The sequence below is a fragment of the Prionailurus bengalensis genome, chromosome C2 (assembly GCF_016509475.1).
Source record: "Prionailurus bengalensis isolate Pbe53 chromosome C2, Fcat_Pben_1.1_paternal_pri, whole genome shotgun sequence".
In the NCBI taxonomy this organism is placed as follows: domain Eukaryota; kingdom Metazoa; phylum Chordata; class Mammalia; order Carnivora; family Felidae; genus Prionailurus; species Prionailurus bengalensis.
In genome coordinates this window covers 127,722,324-127,748,412 of record NC_057350.1, presented here as the reverse complement: position 1 = coordinate 127,748,412, position 26,089 = coordinate 127,722,324, and the positions used below count along the sequence as shown (strand labels likewise).

Genomic DNA, 26,089 nt, shown 5'->3' with positions numbered 1-26,089 from the left:
CCACAGTATGAAACCAGAAATCAATTACTGGGGTGAGGTGGGAGGAACAAAAACTATAAACAAATGGAGGCTAAACAACATGCTATTAAAAAAATCAGTAAGTCAACAAGAAAACCAAAGATAAAATAAAAAAATACATTAGGAAAACTGAAAATACAATGGTCCAAAGTCTTTGTGACATAGCAAAAGCAGTTCTAAGAGGGAAATTTATAGGGATATAGTCCTACCTCAGGAATCAGAAAAATCTCAAACACTATAACCCTAGGCATAAAGGAGCTAAAAAAAAAAAAAAAAAAAAAAACCAACAAAAAAACGAACAAAGCCCAAAGTTAGTAGAAGGAAAAAAATGATAAAGATCAGATAGAAATAATTGGAGACTTAAAACAGAAAAGATCACTGAAAACAATAGCTGATTCTTTGAATAGATCGACAAAATAGGTAAACCTTAGCCAGAGTCATGAAAGAAAAAGAAAAGAGACAAAAAGGCCCTTACATAATGTTAAAGAGACCAATCCAACAAGAAAATATAACAATTTTAAATATCTATGCACCCAACCCTGGAGCACCTAAATACATAAAAGCAAATGTTAACAGACATAAAGAAATTGACAGTTATGGTAATAGCAAGGAAATTTAATACCCCACTTACACCAGTGGAATACATCATCTAGACAGAAAATCAATAAGCAAATGTGAATATTTCCTTAAATGATATAAAAAATAGACATATATAGAACATTTCATTCAAAAACAGAATACACATTTTTTTCAAGTGCACATACTGCTCCCTTCTGTCTACAAAGTTGGAATCCTACTATTTCCACTATTAACGTTTTACTAGAGATATTAGCCAATGCAATGAGACAAGAAGTGGATCACCTAAAGGCAAAAGCCTTGGAAAAGAAGCTAAGCTACATTTGTAGTTGATCTGGTATACTAAAAAAATGCTACGGAATGTATGATGAAACGGAAACAATAACCAGGGAAAAAGATATAAAATTGACATATACATATTGTCATCAACACAATAACCAATTATGGTAGCATACAAAGAAAGAAGTTTAAGTATTTAGTAGTAACCCTATGGGAGAAATTTTTAAAATTCTGAAAGATATAATAGTAGACGAACAAATGAAGAGACATTCCTTGTTCTGGTTGTTGAGTTAACATCATAAAAACAGTTCTTCCTGAGGTAGTTTGTAAATTTAAAGCAATCTTTAAAAAGTTTTCTTAATGTTTATTTTTGAGAGAGAGAGAGCGAGCACGCATGTGAGTGCAATTGGAAGGGGTAGAGACAGAGACCCAGAATCTGAAGGGGCTTCAGGCTCCCAGCTGTCAGCACAGAGCCCGATGCAGGCCTTGAAACTCATGAACCGTGAAATCATGACCCGAGCTGAAGTCAGGTGCTTAATCAGACTGAGCCACCCAGGTGCCCCTGAAACAAAAATTTTAAAATACATCTAGACAAGTTCATAGAAAAGTTCATAGGGATTCACTTCAACTTGTTTTTAAATTAGACTGATTTAAAAAGAAGACTAAAAGGGTGCCTGGGTGGCTCAGTTGGTTGAGCATCTGACTTAGGCTCAGGTCATGATCTTGCAGTTCATGGGTTTGAGCCCCTTGTCAGGCTCTGTGCAGATAGCTCAGAGCCTGGATCCTGCTTCAGATTCTGTTTTCCTCTCTTTCTTCCCTCACCTGCTCGTGCTTGCGTGCATGCTCTCTCTCAAAAATAAATATTAAAAAAAATTTTTTTAATTAAAAAAAAAAAAACCCTAAATTTTCCCTTAGTTTAAGAAAAAGATGTTCATATGAATAAGAATAACTAGGAATATACCACAAAAGAAAGACTATGGCCATATCCCATATTAAAGCATACTGTAATTAAAACAGTGTGGTACTGTTCCATAAACCAGTGGGACAGAATAGAAAATCTAGAAGTAGATCCAAGTACATATAGAATATAGGTAATACGGTAAGATTATCTCAAATTCTAGGAGCAAAGATTAGCTTTTTAAACTTTTTTTTTTTTTTTAAGTTAGAGGAAGAGGAAAAAAAAAAAAAAAGAGCCAGGGAGGGGCAGAGAGGGAGAGACAGAATCCCAGGCAGGCTCCATGCCATCAGAGCAGAGCCCAATGCGGGGCTCAAAGTCACAAACCAGGAGATGATGACCTGAGCAGAGATCAAGAGTAGGACACTCAACCAACTGAGCCACCCAGGAACCCCAAAGATTAGTTTTTTAATAAATGGTGGTGAACAACTAGGTAGCTAGCTGGTTAGAAAAATATAAAATTAGATTTGTACTTTATATCATACACAAAAATGAACTACAGATAGATCAGAGAACTAAATATAATAAGTGAAATTCATGTAAGCATTAAAAGAATGTGTAGATGGATTTCCTTAACTTCAGGGGAAGGTAACGAAAGGATTTTGAATATGACTCAAAATCCAATTTCAGTTTTGTTTAAAAAAAAGTGGTAAGTGTGACTGTGTAAAGAATTTAAAAATCTATAAAGAAAGTTAAAAGACAACCAAGTAGGAGGAAATATTTGCAGTGTACATCACAAATAAAAGATAATATCCCTAATATGTTTTTAAAAACCTCTTAAAAATTGAGGAAATAAAGACCAAAATTGATAGAAAAAAAAGGCAAGAAACATGGATAGCTCACAAAAATGTATATAAAATAGACCTTAAACATATGGAAAGATTTTCAACTTGACTCATTATGTTTGAAATGAAAGCTAAAATTACATTGAGTCATCATTTCTCTCATCTGTCAGATTGGCAAAAAATAAAAAACTTTAAAAACGTTTTCCATTGGTAAGTCTGGCAAAGCACCCTGTCATAAATTACTGGGAAGGGAATGTAATTGCTAAGACTAAATGGGCATATTTACATGTGAACCCCGCAGTTCCCCTTTCAGGTGTTTACACTGAACATATACTGATTCTCATCATCCAAAATTATAGATGTACAAGGTTACTACTGTTGTGTTATTTGCAATTGCAAAATATTCTAGGCATCCTGGATTTAACTTTTAAGTTGCTGTGAACAACACAAAGGAGATTGGTTGAGTAAACATGGTACATCCACACAGTCGAGTAGTAGGCAGGAAAAAGTGAGCATGATCTCTGTGAACTGATAGGGAGTGATTCTCGGGATATATTGTTAAGTGAGGAAACCTGAAGTGCTAAACAGTATCTGTGTGTAGTAGGTCACTTTCCATTTATGATAGAATTGGAAATTAAAATGATTTGTTTTCCAAAACAAACACAAAATGAAACAAATACATGTATTTGCTCATTTCTATATTGCACACATGAGAGATAAATCAGAAAATAATGGCAGGATGGATGGAATTAGGGTAGAAAGGATGGGGAGTGGCATTAAATTATATTAATGTTTACATGTTAAAATCAAGACCGAGGGAAAACCTTTAAGATAAAAACAAATTAACCCATATTTCAAATGAATAACTTTTGAACATGGTATTTTGACTATATATCTTTAGTCCAGTAACAAATAGTTGTAAAGTACTGAATTTTAGTGTGTTTTTTTTTGGCAGTCATATGGGGTAGCAGTTCTGACACCAGTTTCTCAATATTTGAGGAATCAATAAGTCCATTTGGAAGATAATGGGAGTCTGATGTCTACTGTAAGGGGGAATCTAGAATTGCGGGCATTAGTATGAACCGAGCATTTTCTTACTACTTTTAGAAATGTGTGTGTGTGTGTGTGTGTGTGTGTGTATTTGTGGATTTCCTAGCTCTGTCCTCTGGGACAGCTTCTTGTTTTTGTTTTGAGAGAGAGAGGGAAGGGGAAGGGAAGGAGGAAGGGAGTGGGGAAGAGGGACAGAGGGAGAAAGAGAATCCCAAGCAGCCTTCTGGCTCAGCATGGAGCCCCACTCGGGGCTTGATCCCACGGCCCTGGGATTATGATGCTGGCCGAAGACAGAGACAGACCATTGCAAGCACATCATGCTCTCAGGTTAGGCTCTAGAACCAGACTGTTGTTGCTGTAAAGGGTATTATTGCAATAACTGGCAAAATTTGAATAAGGTTTTGTGATAGATAGTAGTGGTGTTACCAGTTTCCTGATTTTGGCAATCTGATTGTAGTTATGAGAATGTTCTTGTTCTTGGGAGATGCATACTGAGGTATCTAGAGGTAAAGAGGCATCATGTCTATAACTTATTGTCAAATAGTTGAGAAAATTCATATATATGTACATATGTAGAGAGAGGTGTGTATATATAAATACATAGAGAAAGGGGAGGTAGGTGGGAGGGATAGGGAATGACATCCCTATGTTATATGTGGTAAAATGTTAAGAAATGGAGAATCTGGATATATACTTTTTATTTTATTTTTTTACTATTCTGGAAATTTTTATGTTAAGTTTGAAATGATTTCTAAATAAGGTGAAAGAGTAAAATAATGCCAAATTCAAATAGAACCCTTAGAAAAGGCTGTGCTGGTATATCTTCCCCAGCAGTGTGCAAGAGGGTTTCCCCTCCAGCAGGGAATGGGTGCTGCCACTGCCCCCAGTCCTTTGTCCTTGGAGAAACTGGGGTCGGGGCTATCCAGCTCGGTCGTTCTGTACTGTGTCTGTCATTCTGTAATGTTGTATCTGGCTCTTTATCATTTTGAGCTCAGGTGTAAATTTATCCCTGCAGGTTGTCGACGAGCGAGAATTTTTTGAGATCATGCCCAATTATGCCAAGAACATCATTGTTGGTTTTGCAAGAATGAACGGGAGGACTGTTGGAATTGTTGGCAACCAACCTAAGGTGGCTTCAGGTAGGTACAAGAGGCTCTCACAAACCTCAGGTGGCAGTTGGGGGCCATGGCTGCGGGGTGTGGTGTCTGCCTTCTGCCTTTTCCTCAGATGAGTCTTCCATGGCCAGAGAAAAAACTCAGGGAAATGTTGTTGTAAAAGCTCTCTTCTTGGGGCGCCTGGATGGCTCAGTTGATTAAGCATCTGACTCTTAATTTCTGTTCAGGTCATGATCTCAACTGTTTGTGGGATTGAGCCCTGCTTTGAGCTCCTCTCTCTTCCTCTCTTTCTGCCCCTACCCATGCACTCTTGTGAGCACTTCTCTCTCTCTCAAAAAAAAAAAAAAAAAAAAAAAAAAAGAAAAGCTCTTTTTTAATTGTTCATAACTCACAATGCTTCTCTCATAATTTTATTTTTTAAGGGTTTATAGACAACTTTCTTCAGCTTAAGATGGTTTTTACATTTTCAGAGGTCTGCTTTCTGTCTCCCCTAGTTAGATTCATGTCTCGCCCCTAAACTATGAGTTCAGTGAGGGTGGGGGTGTTGGTGTCTTATTCGTAGTTTTAAATCCATTGTCTTCAGTGGTATCAGGTACAGCATCTTCCTGTGTCTTCCAGTGACATGGCCAGAGCTGAGCTACAGCCAGGTCAGGGGCACTCTTCTGTGGTTGTGCCCTGGGTGTGGCTGGAGGTGTGGGATGGGGACTATAGACACTGCTTTCCTCCTATTTCCTGTGTAGGTGTGTTTTGAATACTGTATAGGAGAAATATGCACTCCCTTACTGACCGAGCCTTATCTTTTATGTTTGTCATGGCAATTTTTCCTTTTCTTTAGAAAAAAAGTTGTTTTTTTTTTTAAATTTTTTTTTATCATGGTAAAACATGTGTATAACAAAGTTTGTCATTTTAACTATTTTTAAGTGTATAATGTAGTGGCATTAATTACATTCATACCGTGTGCTGCCATTACCACTATATTCCAAAAATTTTTCAAGTAGAAATGACTCCCTTTCCACCCTACCCCTGAGTCCTTGGTAATCTAAGGTAGGTAAAATAATAATTTACCTATTATAGATATTCCATGTAAGTGGAATAATATAGTAATTGTCCTTTAGTATCTGGTTCCTTTTACTTAGCATATGTTTTCAAGGTTCATCTATGTTGTAGCATGTATCAGAACTTTATTTTAACTTTTCATGGCTAAGTAATATTCCATTGTATGTATATACCACATTTTGTTTACTCATTCATCTGTGATGGACACTTGGGTTGTTTCCACCTTTTGGCTATTGTGAATAATACTGCAGTAAACATTGGTATACAAGTATCTGTTTGAATCCCCGTTTTCAGTTCTTTTGGGTATACACCTAGCAGTGGAATTGTTGAGTCAATGGTAATTTTATGTTTTTGTTTTTGTTTGTTTTTTTTAAGAAACATCATACTGTTTTTCACAGTGGCTGCACTGTTTTCTCAGTAGCAATGCATGAGGGTTCCACTTACTTTACACTGTCACTTGAACTTGTTATTTTCAGGTATGTTTTGATAATAGCTATCGTAATGGGGTGTAGAATATTTTCTCATTATGGTTTTCATTTAAATTTCCCTAATAATTAGTGATGTTGAGCATCTTGTCATGTGCTTATTGGCCATTTGTATATCTTCTTTGGAGAAATATCTATTCAATTCCTTTGTGCATTTTTAATTATTTTTTGTTGAGTTGTATGAGTGCTTTATATTCTGGATATTTATTAGGCCTTTATCATCTATGTGATTTGCATGTATTTTTTCCCATTCTGTAGGTTGTCTTTTCACTTTCTTGATAGTGTCATTTGATGCACAGAAGTTTTAAAATTTGATGAAGTCCAATATACAATTTGTTTGTGTTTGGCGGAGTACCTGTTGACAAATCCAGCATCATGAAGCCCCTCCCTGTGTTTTCTTTTAGGAATTTTATGCTTTTAGCTTTTACATTTAGGTTTGACCAATTTTGAGTAAATTTTTATATATGGTGTGCATTAAGGGCTCAACTTGATTCTTTTGCGTGTAGAAATCTAGTTATCCCAACACCATTTGTTGAATAGATTGTTCTTTCCCTATTGAATAGTCTTGGCGTCCTTCTCAAAAATCAAGGGGCTGTAGATGTATGGGTTTTTTTTCTGGACTCTTAATACTATTTAAGTGGTCTGTTTATGTTTATTCACATGCTGGTTTTGATTACTGCAGCTTTGTGTAGTAAGTTTTAATATCGGTAAATGTGTGTCCTCTCATGTTCCTTGTAAAGATTCTTTTGACCTTTGGGGCTCCTTGCAATTCCAAATGAATTTGAGGATTGGTGTTTCCATTTCTGCAAAAAAGGATGTTGAGGTTTTGATAGAGATTGCATAGAATCTGCAGATCACTTTAGGTATCTTTCCATTTATTTTGGTCTTTTAATTCTTTTGGCAGTGTTTTATAGTTTTTAGTGTGTAAGTCTTTCACCTCTTGGTTACATTTACTTTTATGTATTTTATTATTTTAGATACTATTGCAAATGGAATTGCTTTCTCAATTTTCTTTTTGGAATGTTCATTATTAGTATATGGAAAGATGACAACACAACTGATTTTTGTTTGTTGATCATGCAACCTGCAACTTTGCTGAGCTTATTAGCTTTATGAGCTTTCTTGTGGATCATGTTTTTTGCAAATAGTTTTTACTTCTTCATCTCCAATTTGGATACTTTTTATTTTTTTCTTGTCTAGTTGCTTTGGCTAGAACATCTAGCACATTATTGAATAGCATTGGGGAAAGCAGGCATCCTTATTTTGTTCCTGATCTTAGGGGAAGAACTTTGTCTTTGACCACTGAATATGATGTTAGCTGTGGGTTTTTCGTAAATGCCTTCATCATGGTGAGAAAATTTCCTTCCATTCCTAGTTTTCTGAGTACTTTTTTTTTTATGAAAGGTTGATAGATTTGTATACCTTTCCTGCAACATTTGAAATGATCATGTAGTTTTTGTCCTTCATTCTATTAATGTGGTGTATTGTTTGATTTTTTTCTACATTGAACCACTTTTGCTTTATTGGAGTATATCTGAGTTGGTCATGGTATATAATCCCTTTGGTAAAATAAATTTTATTTTTTGGAGCTCTTTAAGTTTCAGAGCAAAATTAAGTGAAAACTGCAGAGTTCCCATAATACTCTATCACACATACACAGCTTACTTCACTGTCAATATCCTGAACCAGAGTAGTATATTTGTTACAATTGATGAATGTACATGGACACACCATAATTACCTTAGGTCTGTATTCACATTAGGGTTCACTCTTGGTGTTATATATTCTCTGGGTATGATAAGTGTATAGTATGTAACCCACCATTGCAGCATCATAAAAAATGGTTTCACTGCCTTAAAAGTCCTAAGCGTTCCACTTCTTCATCATTCCTTTCTCCCAACCCTGATAACCTAGTAACCCCTGGCAACTACTGATCCTTGTACCCCTCCCATAGTTTTACTTTTTCTAGAATATCATATAGTTGGAGTTAGAGTATGTAGCCCTTCCAGATCAACTTCTTGCACTTAGTAATATGCATTTAAGCTTCCTACATGTTTTCTCATGGCTTGATAGCTCATTTCTTTTTAGTGTTGAGTAATATTCCATTGCCTGGGTATACCACACAGTTTACTTATCTGTTCACCTCCTGAAGGACATTGTGGTCGCTTCTAAGTTTTGGCAATTATGAGTAAAGCTGCTATAAATGTCTGTGTGCAGGTTTTTGTGTGGACATAAAAACTCAGCTCATTTGGGTAAATGCCATGGAGTATGCTTGCTGGCTTGCATAGTATGAGTATGTGTAGTTTGTAAGAAACTGCCAAACTGTCTTCCAGAGTTGCTGTACCATTTTGCATTCCTGCCAGCAAGGAGTTACAGTTCCTGCTGCTCCACATCCTTGTCTGGATTTGGTGTTGTCAGTGTTCTGGATTTTGGCCATTCTAATAGGTGTGTAGTGGGATCTTTTTTTTTGTGTGTTTGTTTTTTTACTTCACTTGTAAGTATTTAATGAATCTCCCTCCATGTGGCTTCAAGCTACCAGGACACAGGTGCCCTCCCCCCCCCCCCCCCCCCCCCCTTAACCTTCTCCTCAGCAATTCTACTGAAGAATTTGGCCCTCACGATGACAGGCTGTTTGGGGAGCTTTCCCTTTCCCAAAACTTTGTAGTAGCATGAACGCACCACATCAATGATAGGAACAAGTCCAGTCTTGTTTTTGGCAGCATTACCCGTGTCTGCTGACTGACCAGGGTCCACAGTTTAATCAAGGTTGACAGTTGGGTAGAATATCTGGTTCCTTTTTAAGTAGTAATGCCTCATACCCGCTTTTCCAAAGTAACCTGGATGATATTTGTCAAAGTTGATCCCGTGATGATGCATGCCACCAGCATTACCCCAGCCTCCTGGGTGCTTCCGGTGCTTGCTGATACTGCTGTGGCCGTGGCTTACATGACCCCCAAGCTTCCAGGTCTTCCTCAGTCTGGATGGCATGTCAGCAGTCCAGACAAAAGACCTGGTATCTTCTTCTAATTTGCATTTCCCTGATGCCATATGACATGGGGTATCTTTCCATGTGTTTATTTGCCATCTGTATGTTTTCTTTGGTGAGGTGTCTGCTCAGATCTTTAGTGCCCCCCCCCCTTTTTAGTCTATTTTTTAATCATTTTTTTTCTTATAATGTTTATTGTTAGAGAGAGAGAGAGAGAGAGAGAGAGAGAATGTGAGTGAGGGAGGTGCAGAGAGACTGGGGGACAGAGGATCCGAAATGGGCTCCGTGCTGACAGCAGACAGCCTGACATGGGGCTTGAGCTCACAAACTGTGAGATCATGACTTGAGCTGAAGTTGGACACTCAGCCAGCTGAGCCACCCAGGTGCTCCTGTTTGTTTTCTTATTGTTGAGTTTTAAGAGTTTTTTGTATATGTTAGATAGCAGTTCCTTTATCAGATGTGTATTTTGCAAATGTTTTCTCCCAGTCTATGGTTGTCTTCTCTTTCTCTAGACAGTGCCTTTTGCAGAACAGAAGTTTTTAATTATGAGGTCAGCTTATCAATTATTTCTTTTTCATAGATCATACCTTTGGTAGTGTATCTAAAAAGTTACCACCAAATCCAAGGTTATTTGTTTTCTCCTGTGTTATCTTCTAGAAGTTTATCACTTTTGTGGTTTACATTTAGGTCTCTGGATCCATTTTGAGTTAGTTTTATGAAATGTGTAAGGTCTGTGTCTAAATTGTTTTGCTTGTGGATGTCCAGTTGTTCCAGCACTACTTGTTGAAAAGACAATCTCTCTTCCATTGTATTGCCTTTGTTTTCTTGTCAAAGATCAGTTGATATTTCTTGGGGTCTATTTCTGGGTTCGCTGTTCTCTTCCATTGGTCTATTTGTTTTTTTTCATCAGTACCACATGTCTTGATTACTGTAGCTTTATAGCAAGTCTCGTGGCTAGGTGTTGTCAGTCCTTCAACTTTATTTTGTCTTTCAATACTGTGTTGGCTGTTCTAGGTTTGTTTTTGTTTTTTTGTTTTTTAGGGGTTTTTTTGCATCTCCATATACACTTTAGAATCAGTTTGTCAACATCCACAAAATAACTTGTTGGGATTTTGATTGGAATTGTGTTAAATTAAGAAATCAAGTTGGAAATACCTGCCCTCTTGACAGTATTGAGTCTGCCTATCCATAAACGTGGAATATGTCCCCATTTATTTAATTCTTCCATTTTGTTCATCAGAGTTGTGTAGCATTCCTCATATAGATTTTATAATGTGTTTTGTTATTTTATGCCTGTGTATTTCTTTTTTTGAATGGCAGGTGCTAATGTAAATGGTATTGTGTTCTTTGTTTCAAATTCACTGCTGGTATATAGGAAAGTTATTAACTTTTGTATATTAACTTTGTATTCTGCAACCTTGCTATAATTGCGTATTAGTTTCAGCAGTGTTTTTGTCAATTCTTTAGGATTTTCTACATAGATTATTATGTCATCTGTGAACAAAGACAGTTTGATTTCTTCCTTCCCAGTCTGTGTACCTTTTGTATATTTTCTTGCTTTATTGGATTAGGTATGACTCCCAGTACAGTTTTGAAAAGTGGTGAGAGGGGACATTTTTGTCTTATGCCTGATCTTAGTGGGAAAGCTTCTAGTTTTTCATCATTATGTGTGATGTTAGCTGTAGATTTTTTGTTAGATGTTCTTTATCAAGTTGAGAAAGCAGCCCTGTATTCCTAGTTTGCAGAGGGTTTTTAATCATGACTGAGTGTTGGATTTTGTGAATCCCTTTTCTGTATCTACTGATGTGTTCATGTAACTTTTCTTCTTTAGCCTGTTGATGTAGTAACGTTGCTGGGTTTGATTTGCTTTTATTTTGTTAGGGATTCTTGCATCTGTGTTCATGAGAGTCATTGGTCTGTAGTTTTCTAGTAATGTGTTTGTCTGGTTTTGGTAATAGCATAATGCTGGCCTCATAGAATGAGTTAGGAAGTATTCCCTCTGGTTTTTCTGAAAGAGATGGTAGAGAATTGCTGTAATTTGTAGAATTCATCAGTGAAACTTTCTGGACTGCATTTGTTTTTTTAACCACATAAGAAATAAAAAATGGTTTTACAAATCAAAAATATCCTGTGTTTCACGTTTCCTTGTGTAGTTACCTTTACTAGAAATCTTTATTTCTTCATAATTTGTGTGGTACTGTCTAGTTTTTTTTTTTTTTTCCATTTCAACCTGAAGGATTCTCTTTAATATTTCTCGTAGGGTGGGGCGCCTGGGTGGCGCAGTCGGTTAAGCGGCCGACTTCAGCCAGGTCACGATCTCGCGGTCCGTGAGTTCGAGCCCCGCGTCGGGCTCTGGGCTGATGGCTCAGAGCCTGGAGCCTGTTTCCGATTCTGTGTCTCCCTGTCTCTCTGCCCCTTGCCCGTTCATGCTCTGTCTCTCTCTGTCCCAAAAATAAATAAACGTTGAAAAAAAAAAATTAAAAAAAAAATATTTCTCGTAGGGTAAGCCTAGTGGTAATGAACTCTGCAGCTTTTGTTTATCTGGGAATGTCTTAATTTGCCCCTCATTTTTCAAGGACAGGTTGCCAAACAGAGTCCTTGGTTGACAGTTTTATTCTTTCAGTGGTTTACATCATTCCATTGTCTTCTGCCTCCGTGGTTTTTCTACTCAGAAATCAACTGATAATCTTATTGAGGATCTCTTGTATATGGTGAGTCACTTCTCTCTTGCTGCTTTCAAGATTCTGTCTTTACCTTTTTTTTTTTTTTAAGTTTATTTATTTTGAGCGAGAAAGAGCATGAGTGCAAGAGGGGCAGAGGGAGAGAATCTCCAACAGGCTTCCCACTGACAGTATGGAGGCCCACGTGGAGCTCAAACCTGAACCATGAGATCATGACCTGAGCTGAAATCAAGAGTTGGACACTTAACTGACTGGGCCACCCAGGTGCCCCCAGATTCTGTCTTTATCTTTTAATAATTCGATGATAATCTGTTTCAGTGGGGGTCTGTTTGTGTTTATTCTACTTAGTTTCTTTGATTTGTTGCTTCATGTCTTAAATTTGGGAAGTTTTTGGATGTATTCAGATAATCTCTGTCCCTTTTTCTCCTCCCCGTGGTATTGCCTTGCTGCAAATATTGGTTCAAGTGATGGTATTTCGTAGATCTATAGTTTCTGTTCACTTCATTTTTTTCTTTTCTTTTTGTTAAGACTGGGTAATAATATAAATTATCTTCAAGTTTCCCAATCGTGTCTTCTATTTTCTCAAATCTACTCTTGAACCCCTGTAGTGAATTTTTTATTTCATTTATGGTAGTTTTCAGCCACAGAATTTGTTTGGTTCCTTTTTATAATTTCTTTCTCTTTATTGGTATTCTCATTTTGTTCATACATTGTTTTCATGATTTTTAAAGTTCTTTGTTCATGTTTTTCTTTTTTTCTTTGACCATCTTTAAGATAGTTATTTAAAAATTTTTTTAAATAAACTTTTTGTTTTAGAGTTGTTTTAGATTTATAACAAAATTTCTAGATAGCACAGAGTTTCCATGCACTCCACACCTAGTTTTCTCTGATTCTTAACATTTTACTTTAGAGAGCACTGTTATCAGATATTTCACTCTAAACAAAGAGACAGTGGGTGACTAAGCTAGAGGGAAAACTGAGGTTAAATGGTTTTGCTGTTGGACTCAATCACTGGTTCCTTTCATTGGTTTTGTTTATCTGTCTGTTGGTTTAAGATGGAACAGACCTGATGTATAAACGATTAGAATAATTCGGAACACAGAGGATGACGATGGCTTTGAGATGTGACTTCTTAGCTTATAACTGACATTATTGATGCTTTTAGACAAAACTGTTAAGCTATTTGATTTAAAAATTTTTTTAAATCTTTATTTCTTTTTGAGAGAGAGACAGCATGTGAGCAGGGGAGGAGCAGAGAGAGAGGGAGACATAGGATCTGAAGCAGGCTCCAGGCTCTGAGCTGTCAGCACAGAGCCCGACGCGGAGCTCGAACTCATGGACCGTGATATCATGACCTGAGCCGAAGTCAGATGCTCAACCAACTGAGCCACCCAGGCGCCCCAAAGCTATTTGATTTAATGCACACTACACTGTCAGGAATAGTTTAGGGAAGCTCTAGTGTGAGTCTTCTATTCTAAAAAAATGGACATTGGCCTTATATCTGAAGTTATTATTACCAGCTCATGTGCACTTTGACTCTGATGGTACTTCTGTGTACCAGGCTGTACATAGAAGTTCATTTCAAATCTTTGGGTATTTTTTCATTTGTTTACTTACAAATTTAAAAAAACTTTTTTAATGTTCATTTTTGAGAGAGAGAGAGCACAAATGGGGTAGAGGCAGAGAGACGGAGACACAGAATCCGAAGCAGGCTCCAGGCGCTGAGCTGTCAGCACAGAGCCTGACGTGGGGCTTGAACTCACAAACCATAAGATCATGACCTGAGCCGAGATCAAGAGTTGGATGTTTAATCAACTGATTCATCCAGGCACCCCTATAAAAATCTTTATAATGTTTATTTTTGAGGGGGGGAGGCAGAGAGAGAGGGAGACACAGAGTCCAAAGCAGGCTCCAGGCTCTGAACTGTCAGCACACAGCCCGATTCAGGGCTCTAACCCACAGACTATGAGATCATGACCTGAGCCAAAGTTGGCGCCTAACCAACTGAAGCACCAAGTTGCCCCCAAGACCATTATTTTAAAGTCTTTGTCTAATAAGTTCAGTGTCTAGGCTTCCTTAGGGACAGAGTCTGTCAGTTAATTTTCTTCACTTGAGTGGCTTTTTTCCTGTTTCCTTGTAAGCCTTGTTATTTTTTTGTTGAAAACTGGACATTTGAATATTATGAGGTGTTGATCCTGGAAATCATATTCTCTCCCTTTTCTAGGTTTTGTTGTTGATCACTGAATGCTGTAATAGCCATTGTCTAGTGCCGTTTTCCAATTATTTTTGCAAACTATATTCCTTGCTGTAGGTGGTCATGGAAGTTTCTTTGCCTTAGCTTGTGTCCAGCTAGTGTTTTGACAGAGATATCTTTGAATACCAGCTACTAAAACAGGCAAACAAGAAAGTACCTCATCTAGTCTTTGAGAATTGGCCTTGTGCTGGGGCTCCTCTTCAACACTTGGCCAGACTTAAACTGAACTTAGGGGTCGGCCCACTGTTAAAACTTAAGGTCTTCTTAGGTTATTTGTTTTGTAAAGTATTTTCATTTTCATTCCTCTCAAGATATTTTCTAATTCCCTTTTCCTGGGTCTTTTCTGAGCATGCATCTGGTCCTAGGCATATCTGTGTCTTTCTGAAATGCCCTGTGTACACAGGTGTTCTTGAATGCCCTAATTTTCTAAAGAATCTCTCTCCCTGGTTCTTTCCTCCTAGGCCTTAGGCAGTCTCAAGCATCTGCAGGTTGTTTGTTGTTTTTGAGCAATGTCTGCCACTTTCTGGCCTGGTGAGCTCCATGTTAGGTAAAGCAGGGATGAAAATCCCTGCAATATGCGTATCTGACAAGATAGACAAATTAGAACACACCTATGTGATAATTTGTGACTGACTCTTTATTCCCTCTAGAACTAGGGAGAGAGTGGGGCAGGTGTAATTAAGAATGTCACAAAGCTTTCCTACTATTTTTAAGTTGCCTGTTTCTTGATTTGACTTTCTCTTGGTGGTTGGTAAACCTTCACTTGTTCCAGGGTTTCTGATTCTTTTGTGATGTTTTTGTTGGAGGGTAGGAGTTTGGAGCTGACTTCCCCCCCATTTTGTTGTTGAGAAAAAGTGTTTAAAAGTCAGGAATTCACACACACTGAAAATGCATTTTGTTCCTCCAGTAAATTCTTAACTGTTGATACATCCTTTTAGTTTCTCCTTTGAGCTGTGTCAGTCACTGGCATGGACTTCACATGATTTCTTGTGTCTGCTTCAAGATCTTTCTCATCCCATGACTACCTCTGTGGGTCCTGATGGCCTGCAGCGCAGGTTGACTTTGACAAGCCCACTTTTTAAGAAACTGCTTGGCTTGTCCTGGAAAGTGTATCTGTAGATATCTAGGATGTCCGTCCCACTGCCCAACCTGGCTGGAGCCTGAACGCTTGATTCCATGGTGGTTCCTTGACTTCCCCTTTTCTTAGAAATTCTTTGTTATGTTTATGGAGTAGCAAGTTGTGGAAGTTCAGTAGATTACTGCTTTTTTGAAAAAAAGCTTCATGCATTTTATGGACTTAATCATTCCCTGTTACTAAAAGACAGCTTCAGAGGCTTACATAGGGGGCTTCTGTTCTAGGTCTCATTTTTTCTTACAGGAATTAGCCAGTGCTCACTGGGTTCTCTCTGGGTACCAGGCGCTCAGTCTAGTTCTGGGACGAGGCCTCAGATGCTAAGACCTGGCCTCTGGTCCTGGAGCCCGTCCCATGGCCACTCGGGCTGCAGGTTTTCCATTCCTCTGTTGATTTCCCCAGTGATTCCATCATGTTCTGGTTGTCGGTGCCCATCTTGTTTTTCAGTTTAAGTATAGCTTCTGGATACTTTTTGCAGTTTCTTAATTTAGAATTGTTTTTATTCTGGGACTTATCACTCAGATTTTTTATTTCAGGTCATTAACATAGATTTTGAGGAGAGAGGAAAGAGGGGAGATTTAAAACATTTTTATTGAGTTACAATTTACACACAATAAAATGCACAGGTTTCAAATGCTCATTTTAATAGGTTTTGATAATTTGACAGTAGTATACAACCTTGTTATCACCATCCAAAACAAGATACGGAACATTTCTGTCCTCTCAAAAAATGCATTTAGTAAGAGGGAAGTTTTGCCAATTTTTCTTTTTGAGTTCTTTTTGTTTCTAGCATTCTTTATATATTTTGGATGGGAGTCTTGTCAGATACGCATATTGCAAATATATTTTTTTCCTGATTTGTGACTTCTTCAATAAATTGTGTCTTTTGACTCACATATTTTTAAACATGTGATGAAGTCCCATTTATCAGTGTTTTTTATTTATGATTAGAACTTTTTGTGTCCTTTCCAAACAATCTTTGCCTATGACAATGTTGCAAACAAAGATAGTCCGATATCATTGGCTAGCTTTGTAGTTCTGGTTTTTATGTTAAGACCTATGATCTATTTTGAATTAATTTTTGTATATAGTTTATAGAGTGAAATAGTCTACTTTCATGTTCCCCCTCCCCCCCATATAGACAGTTAAGTGTTCCATCACCATTTGTTAAAAAGACTTTCTTTCCACAGCAAATTGGTTTGATACCTGGTCTAAAATCAGTTGTGTGGGTCCATTTCTTCACAATGTATCCATTACCATTTTGGCTACCTTGATGCCTGTGCCATACTGTCTTGATTACTGTAGCTTTATAGTTATCAGCTTGGGGCAATTTCAGGATCCTGGGGACACTTGACAATGTTGGAAACCGTTTTGTTTGTCACAGGTGTGGGTTGTAGGGGAGTGAGTGGTACTGGCATCTAGTGGGTGGAGGCCAGAGATGATGCTAAACATCTTCTGCACACAAGACAACCCCCCACAACAAAGAATTACCCAGCCCAAAATACAGATGGCCCTGAGGTTCAGAAATCCTGCTTTGTAAGAAAGTCTTGAAGTCAACTAGTATAAGTTTTTCAATTAAAAAAAAAACCAAAACTGTTTATTCTGTTTCCTTTGTATTACCATATGAATTTTAGAATCTGCCTATCAGTTTCTGTAAGAGAATGCCTATGATTTTGGTAGTAATTGCTTGAAAATCTAGATCTGTTCAGTATGATAGCTTAGTAAACTTCAAGATAATTAAATAGTATAGACAATTAAAATTGAATGCAATTAGAGACTTAGTTTCTCATTTGTGCTAGCTGTTTTTCAAGTGCTTAATAGCTTTAAGTGGCTACCATGTCAAATAACACAACCAGAGAACATTTCCATAATTATAGAAAATTCTTTTGGCCAGCACTGGTATAGATCATTTAGGAATTTATTTATTCTTATCAATGAGTGTATAAGCTTTTTTGTAGATACTCTGTCAGATTATGAAAGTTCCATTGTATTCCTAGTTTACTGCTTGTTTTGAATTATGATTGAGTATTGAATTGTCAGATGTGTTTTGTCTGTTGAGAAAGAAAAGCCTATATGGTTTTTCTCCTCTATTTAGTAATTTTGTTGGTTTTTTCACATATTAGATCAGCCTTGACTTCTTGGGATAAACCCCACTTAGAATGCATCGGTGTTTGATTTCATAATATCTTGGGGATTTTTGCATCTGTGTTCGTGAGGGATTTTGTTTGGTCTGCATTCTTCTTTTACAATGTCCTAATCTTGTTGTGGTATTAGGGGAATGTTGGCCTCATACAGTATGTTGGGAACTATTCTAGGAGAGGAGACATATTAGTAACTGAACTCTTACTCTGCACACATTACAGATACCACCTCCTTAAATCCTTGAAACCATGGTAGGAGGTAGTAACATCCCAACTTTGCAGGTGATGAACCTCAGGCTCAGAAAGGTAAAGTCATTTCCCAAGGGCACATAGCTAAACTGGTGAATCTGATTCCAGGCTATCGGGAGTCTCTAACAGCAGCTCTTGAATGATACCTCTCACTACCGGTTCCATGGGGACAAGTCAGGCTGTACCCCAGGTGGGTACATAAACCTCAGTTAATGAGGCAGAGTCTAGCTGCCTGCAATAGACTGTGCTCCCGGCAAGAGAGCCTGAGGGTCCACTCTTGGACCCTCTTTGGCCACTGCCCGGTGGGTTCTCCTGTCTTTCCTGGAGTGTAAGCATTTCCCTTTACATTCCCTGGTGAGGAGACTTTGGTGCCTCCATGGAAATCAGCTCTGAATGGTTGCTTAGGGCACATTCCCGTTGGGGGTAGAGCTGGGAATTGCCCAGAAGCTCAGCATGGATAATCTCTCTCATTCTAGGATGTTTGGATATTAATTCATCTGTGAAAGGGGCTCGTTTTGTCCGATTCTGTGATGCATTCAATATTCCACTCATCACTTTTGTTGATGTTCCTGGCTTTCTGCCTGGTAAGTCATTGATAGGAGGGGGGCGAGGAGAGGTAGTTTTGCCCAGTAAGGCACCCACTTAATTTGGAGGTTTTGTAAAATTCTCTAAGGATTTGTGACTTCTCCATATTCTAGGTGTCTGGAAGATGGGGCTGTGGGGGGTGAGTGGCTCTCTCCTGGCCCTCTGGGGAGCAGGGGAAGACCTCATAGCTGAGAGTGACAGGCATACCTTGTAAGGACTTCTGTAACTCGTAACTCTTCCTCATGACATAGGCACAGCACAGGAATACGGGGGCATCATCCGGCATGGAGCCAAGCTTCTCTACGCATTTGCTGAAGCAACTGTGCCCAAAGTCACAGTCATCACCAGGAAGGTGAGAAGAGCTGGTATCAGAGGCTGTGAGCCCACACACTTCTAGCAGCATGGCCATGGTTGGAGGTCTGGCCAAGAGTTTCAGGGGGGCTGGGAAGAGGAGTACACCTTGCTGACCCTTAAAAAGATCTTTGGAGCTCAGGCAACATTTATAGCCCTGTGGACACACCCTGCAGATATGTTGGTGGTCACATCTGGGAAATGAGAGCATCAGTGGGAAAGAGCCAGGAATGACAGTGAACATTAGTTGTGAAAGGCCTCTGGACTGTGCCTGTGTTTTCTCTGCGCTGGCTTCCCAGCCTCAGAGACACTGGGCCTTCAGTAGCTCAGGAGGGCTTTTCCTTTTGTCCTCATTTCACTTGGCTTCCTAGAGTCTTTCAGGGATATGATCTGATTCAGGCTCTAACATTCAGCATTTGGGTTTGTTTTAGGCCTATGGTGGTGCCTATGATGTCATGAGCTCCAAGCACCTTTGTGGTGACACCAACTATGCCTGGCCTACAGCGGAGATTGCAGTCATGGGAGCAAAGGTGAGGACCTCTAGCTTTCCCTTTTCCTGGATCCAGGTACTGGTCGTTTCCCAGCAGGAGCTTGTAGTTACGAAATGTGGAGAGAGGCCCGGACCCCTTGGATGGGCCAGGATTCCAGGGAGTTGGCACCTAGACCTTGCCGAGTCCCCACCTTGACCCCTGGGTCAGCTCTGGCTCCTGTCCTGCACTGTCACTTTAGGCACATGCTGGTGTCTTCATGCTCGGGGGGTGGGGGTGGGGAGGGGGGGATGCTGAGTGGGTTATGAGATTGTCAGTAAAGCAGAAAGGGTTGAGTCAACTGAACTAGCCTTTGGGAGGATTGGACATTCCCTGTGATCCCATTCCCATCTCCTCTCCCAGGGAGGGCCCCGGAGCCACTGAATTGTGTACTGAGGATAAGGAAGAAGGAAAGCAGCATTTTACTTCACCTGATTCAGGGGACCATGGATATAACTATGGAAAATGGGCAAAACATCTTGGCCTGAAAGAAGGATAGATGCAATTGGATGGAATAGGATGGAATTTGGGGAGACAAGTGACTGGCTTTGCCTGGGCTGCCTGTTGTTGGGGCAACACTGAACATTGGATCACAGCCCGTGGGATCGTGCTGGTTGACTCCAGCAGTGCTCACCTCTGTGCCCTGGTGCCTGGAGCCGGCATTTCTCGCCAGGGCACTGTGGCCTCTAAGTTCACAGCCACACACTGTGATAGTGGTTTGAGGGAGGTCGCCTGGGTTGGGACTGCCAGTTAAGTTCATTAACTTCTCCTATGACAGGGGGCCGTGGAGATCATCTTCAAAGGGCATGAGAATGTGGAAGCAGCTCAGGCAGAGTATATTGAGAAGTTTGCCAACCCCTTTCCTGCCGCAGTGAGAGGTAGGGAGTGTGGTGGGGAGGGCGGTGTTGGGCATTTGTTGGGTCACTTGCTTATCCTTTTGCTCTCACATCACTGCCCTTTGCCCTCACTGTGGAATCTGGAGACTGGTGAGGGTTGGGGGTTGTCTCTGGACATTGTATACACTGCTTTGGTCACCAAGGACTGAAACAATATTGCTGAAATGGCTAGTGGTGTTCAGTTACCTAATATTATGTAAAAGTCCACTCCTAAACAAAGTGGCTGACACAGCCAACTTTTTTTTTTTTTTTTTTTTGCTCATGTTTCTGAGGGTCGGCAGTCATTCACAGATAGTCAGTTGGTAATTTGGGGCCGGATAGTCCAAGATGGCTTCACTTACATGGTTGGTAATGGCAGTAGGCATTTTCTGCACAGGTTGCTTATTTATTTTTATTTTTATTTTTATTTTTATTTTTATTTTTATTTTATTTTGAGACAGAGGGTACAAGTGAGCAAGGGACAGAGACAGAGAAGCGGTGCTCACCTGAGGTGGGGCTCAAACTCTCAAACTATGAGGTCATGACCTGAGCCGAAGTGAGATGCTTAACTGACTGAGCCACCCAGGCGCCCCATGGTTTGTCTTTCTGAACCTGGCCACACCATGCTTGCTGGTGTCCTGAGCACCTTGAGACCTAGATTTGGAAATTGCATAGTGTCATTTTTGCCACATTCTGTTGGCCAAAGCAAATCACAAGGACAAGTAAAATTGAATCCAGTTCTTGGTGTGAGGGGTGATGAAATCACATTACAAAGGGACTTGTGTTACAGGGGTAGGAGGAAGGTGTACTGATTGTTGAAAATACAGACATATTTTCTTAATTTTATTTCCTGTTGACTTCATCTTGGCAGCAAGGGGGTCAGATTGCATTTTTTTGCCAAGTAGTCCTAGGCCAGAAGTTGAGGCCCTGCCAGAGGAACGGGGATGCTCTTGGGATGTGGGGGAGGGTTCACAGGGCCCGTGCCCTCTCATATCAAGTTGGGTCCTGCTCACACCCCAGAGATGGTGCCCAGGCTGAGCACAGATTGGGGGGTGGCCTTATTTGGGGATGCAGATGATCTACTTCCTTTTCTATGCTTCACCAGGATTTGTGGATGATATCATCCAGCCTTCCTCCACACGAGCCCGAATCTGCTCTGACCTGGATGTCTTAGCCAGCAAGAAGGTACAGCGCCCTTGGAGGAAACATGCAAATATTCCATTGTAAACCAATCAAAGGAAAATAAACCAAGAGCCAGTTACCGCCTGGCCATTTGCACCCATCTCTGCCTTTTGTAATCATGAAACCTGGAAATCTAAATATCAGTAATAACTTGAAATGGCTGTTTATTAAATCCTAGGAAGATTTCATTTGTGCCTTACTGTAAAATTAATTGCTTTATTAAAAATTTGTTTAACTGGTATTTTTTGAGCACAAATTTCATTTTTTACGGTATAAATCTGAAAAATCTAGAAAACAGTGTATTGTCACTTAGAGCTGACCCTTATTTGATACCTCTGTGTATTTTCCTTTTCCCCCGAGATGTTTTTCTCTGTAGGTGAGATAATAAGCTTTTAGGGCAACATACTTACCTGGTTAGCCTTCATTCCGCACCCCCCCTTTTTTTAAAAATGCTTATTTGAGAGAGAGAGAGAGAGAGAGAACAGGCAGGGGGAGGGGCAGAGAGAGAATCCCAAGCAGGCTCCTTGCTATCAGTGCAGAGCCTGACGTGGGGCTCAATCCCATGAACCGTGGGATCATGACCAGAGCTGAAATCAAGAGTTGGATCCTTAACCGACTGAGCCACCCAGGCACCCCTATTTCCTTATTTTTTATTTTTTATTTTTGTTTTATTTTTTTAATGTTTGCTTATTTTTGAGAGAGAGAGAGAGAGAGGGAGTGAGTGTGAGCAGGGGAGGGGCAGAGAGAGAGAGAGAGAGAGAGAGAGAGAGAGAGGGAGAGAGAGAGAGAGAGGGAGACACAGAATCCCAAAGCAGGCTCCAGGCTCTGAGCTGTCAGCACGGGGCCCGATGTGGGGCTCAAACTCAGGGACCGCGAGATCATGACCTGAGCCAAAGTTGGACACATAACCGACTGAGCCACCCAGGCAGCCCATAAATAATATTTAATAACATGCCCTCAATTCCTCTAGGAATCGTTGAGGATGTTTGTAGTTGTATCTGGCAGAATAGATGCTCAGTCATATGGGATATAGTACCCTATATTAAATGCTTTTCAGAAATGTGTTGTCACATAAGTTGTAGAACCATGACCCTTTGTCCCCCACCCTGCCAAATGTATTTATTTCCTAGGAAACAAGGCTCATTGCCTTACAGTCTTTCATTACATTGACGATTTGGAAGAATGGTTGCCAGTTATTTTGTAGAATGTCCCTCAATTTGGGTTTGTCTGATTGTTTCCAGATGTTCAGACCAGGTAAGAATGTTCTTTCTATGTATCACATAAGAAGCACATGATGCTAGTTTTTTCCATTATTGATGAAATTGACTCATCACTTGGTTAAGGTGGTGGCTGCAAAGGTTACCATTTTTTCTTTGTAATTAATAACTGATCTGGGGGCATTCTTTAAGCCCGTCAACAAATTTTCATCCTGTACTTTTAGTACCTATTGATGGTTCTTGCCTCTCAATCAGCCATACTGTAGAATCTGTTGATTCTAAAATGTTGCATTTGTTAGTTTGTTACTGTGCCAGAAGAGGTTTCTTTTCTGTGTTTAAGTATTTGTTAGACTCATGGATTCTTTTTTTTTTTTTTAAACATTTTTTCCTGAAATAATTTTTTTTCTTACCATGCTACCACCCTGTCAAATTTTCAAACACTAAGTACTTTTGCAGGTGTCCTTACTGGTGTTTCTCTGTGGCCTACCCTTCAAGTTAGAAATCTTGTTCCAAGTTAATACACTAATTTCAGGTCTGGATTTTGTTGCATTCTTCTGCTCTAGCACTTCCAGTGCATAGGGCCTTTCACTCTGGTCATTAGCCCACAGCCCTGTCACCTCCCTCTTGGGACATCCTTTTGCTAAATAGCTCCAGTTTGCTCATGCTCAAGGACCTTAGTTCCTCTCAACCTGTGAGCTAGAACTGGTTTTGCTTATTGCAGGTTTTTTTTTTTTTTTAAAGCATCTGAGTGTGCATTTTTTTTCTCTGTATATTTTTATCTAAGTAGATGGTGAGTTTCAAGGGGGCAGAGACTGGACACAAGTTCTTTATGTTCCTCTTTGGCACCAGCAGAAAGGTTATAAACTGTGGGAAAGGAGTTGGCCGATTCTTGGGCTTTTAGAGGTCTCCTAAGAAGCCATGCAGGTTGGTTAGCATGTGGCTCAATTGCTTAAAATTGATTAGCGAATCCAATTGCTGGGGTCAGCTAACCTAGGATTTGGACTGGCTTGGAGGATGACTGTGCTATCATCTATATGAAAATAATACATACAAGTTTGTGGGGTTTTTTTGGTTTGTTTTTCCTTTTTGAGGAAGGGATCCAAGATGTGTTTTACTAGGTTGTGAAATCTGGATGCTGAGAAGGGCTTGTTCCTGGGCCTAAGAGATAGAGGAACCAGCCTAATAAAACACTTGGGCAAGAGACTTCTGGGAAGCCTTGGAATGGAGATGGTTAATAACCAATAAACAAAGCTGGTGGCCAAGGAAACAAAAAGCTGCAAGACCTTGCAAGTAGACCAGCCTCTGAGGATGACAGAATGCCATGAGAATGGTGGCAGAGTATTTTCAGTGGCTGTTTAGGAATGCCTTTCCCAGGTGGTATTCGGTCTTTAAGGGGAAAAAGAAAACTGTGGGCTTTAATCAGAGGACTTGGGTTTACTGAGCAGAGCAGTGGCAAGTGTCTCTCTTTAGACTGAGAGCAGGTAATATGGTGAGAATGGAGATGGAGTTTAAGAGGTACAGAGGGTCCTGTTGCACCTGCCCCAGCTCCTCTTGCCTTAAGTAAACCAGTTTATCCTGAGCCACGAAGCTAGGGTGGTGAAGCTGCGATTTGAACCCAGGCAGATTTGTCTCAACTCCACATGTCTCTATAACCAGTCAGAACACTGCTTTCCAACTGATGTAGTAGGTGGGATGAACTCCTAAGAGGGGAGTGAGAAAGGTGGTGGCTCACTCCACTGGAATTGTCTCACCCTGAAGAGCTATTAAATTTAGAAAGCTTTCCTACCTTATGCATGATGGCCTGTCAGTCCTTACTTGACTTGCTTGAATAGGGAGTAAATTCACAATGCAGCCTTCCAGTTGCTTGTGTTTGCAGAAAGTTCTCCTAGCTTCTCTTCTGATCATGTTTTGTCTCCTTACTGAGTCCTCTGCCTGTGGGTTCACTGATGCTTTTGGCTGCTTCGGGGTGTTTTAGATACGGTCTACCTAGAGAAGACCGTGAAGGACACTCATCCATATATTAACACTTTAGAGCAAGCAAGTACGGGGAGAGAGTCAGGGAGAGTGGGAGAGAATCTTAAGCAGGGCTTAAGCAGGGCTCCATGCCTAGTGTGGAGCCCAAAGTGGGTCTGGATCCCACAACTCTTGGGATCACCTGAGCCGGCATCAAGAATCGGACGTTCAATGGAGTCACCCAGGGGCCCGAGTTAACACTTCTGATGTAGTTGAAGCAACCTAGACTTAACCTGTTTGACAGATATGAATATTTTATGTCTTTCTTGTTCTAAAGGATTTCTAGACAGCTGTGGCTAGAAACTACTGGTTCTCATGCTGTTGCACCTCTATGGGTGTGGGATCTCCACCACAGGACCTATGGCCACTTTAATGGGCAGAGCCTCAGTTTGGGGCTCCTATGGAGTCTAGCCAGAACATTTGGGTAGATGTAGCAGTCTTAGTAGGGAAGTTCTGACCATGTCCACACTCTCCTAGGTGGTAAAAAACCTCCTTTACATGTCCTTGGGAGCAGAAAGCCGTCCTTCAAAAAGTGATGTGTAATAAAGACCCCGATAGAGCAAGGCACTTAGGAGGGCAGGGCTGGAACCTTACTGGAGCTTGGTCTGCTACGAAAAACCTAAGGGGGAGGCACTAAGCCTTTATTTTCCATGAAGACACCGTTCGTTTGATGGATTCTTTTCTGGAAGCAGGGCCAAAAGAGTGAGTTAAGTCACATCTGGGAGGTTTCCAAGTTTGTCCCAAGGTAGAGCTGCACTGAGTAAAGCCCTGGTCTAGTCTCATAAGCTTGTAAAGATGAGAGCTGCTGGAGACCCATCCTTATTATCTTCCTCCTGTGCCCAGAGAGCTCACCTGCTGATTTAGCCCTTATATCCCTGCTTTTCCTGCAGACATTTTAGGCCATCTAACAAACACAGCCCGAAGAACATGGCCAGGCCCATGAAGTGTAGGGCATGACTTTTTTTTTTTTTTAGTTTATTTTTGAGAGATCAAGAGAATGGCAACTGGGGGAGGGGCAGAGAGAGAGAGGGAGAGGATTCTAAGCAGGCTCCATACTATTAGTGCAGAGCCTGACACAGGGGCTCAGTCTCACAAACGGGGAGATCAGGACCTGACCTGAAATTAAGAGTCCAATGCTTAACTAAGTCACCCAGGTGCCCCAGGGCATGACCTTTGTAAGAGTGATGTCTGGCACCAGTATCAAGAAACTCTCACATGGCCCTATAGAATCCAAGTAATCTTTAAAAGGCCACTGTTTGTTTGTTAGGGGGAACCATGCATCAGCCTCGGTGCTGGATATGTGGCCAGGGCAGGATCCAGTCTACAAACTCTGAATGCCTCCTTCAGAATTCAGCCTGCAAGAGACCTCCTCTTGAATCATAGACAACTCGGCCTACCCACTTTCTCCAGGGAAATCCAATTAATGAAAGATAACGAACTAGTCCTAAATTTCTTTCCTTTAAAAACAAAACAAAACTGATACAGTTAAATGATTAGAGTGAGCAAACTCTCAAGAGCATTGGGACATAAAATCATCTCTGAAGCTTTACATAGTAAGAACAATAGGATGACAAGCC

The 26,089-nt window shown here is 40.2% G+C and overlaps 1 protein-coding gene and 1 pseudogene across 2 annotated transcripts in view; one reads left to right on the top strand and one right to left on the bottom strand.

Annotated features, from left to right (window-relative positions):
- PCCB (propionyl-CoA carboxylase subunit beta) overlaps nt 1-21,523 on the top strand; it is a 97,054-nt gene extending 75,531 nt beyond the window's left edge. For both annotated transcript variants that reach the window (XM_043595336.1, XM_043595337.1), the window contains 6 exons: nt 4,679-4,802; nt 18,239-18,346; nt 18,599-18,699; nt 19,130-19,228; nt 20,004-20,103; nt 21,206-21,523. In XM_043595336.1, coding sequence (XP_043451271.1) covers nt 4,679-4,802; nt 18,239-18,346; nt 18,599-18,699; nt 19,130-19,228; nt 20,004-20,103; nt 21,206-21,327 — 654 coding nt within the window. In that variant the 3' untranslated portion in view covers nt 21,328-21,523. The remainder of the gene's footprint in view (nt 1-4,678; nt 4,803-18,238; nt 18,347-18,598; nt 18,700-19,129; nt 19,229-20,003; nt 20,104-21,205) is intronic.
- LOC122491958 lies at nt 8,709-9,438 on the bottom strand (annotated as a pseudogene).
- Nucleotides 21,524-26,089: the final 4,566 nt, after the last annotated feature.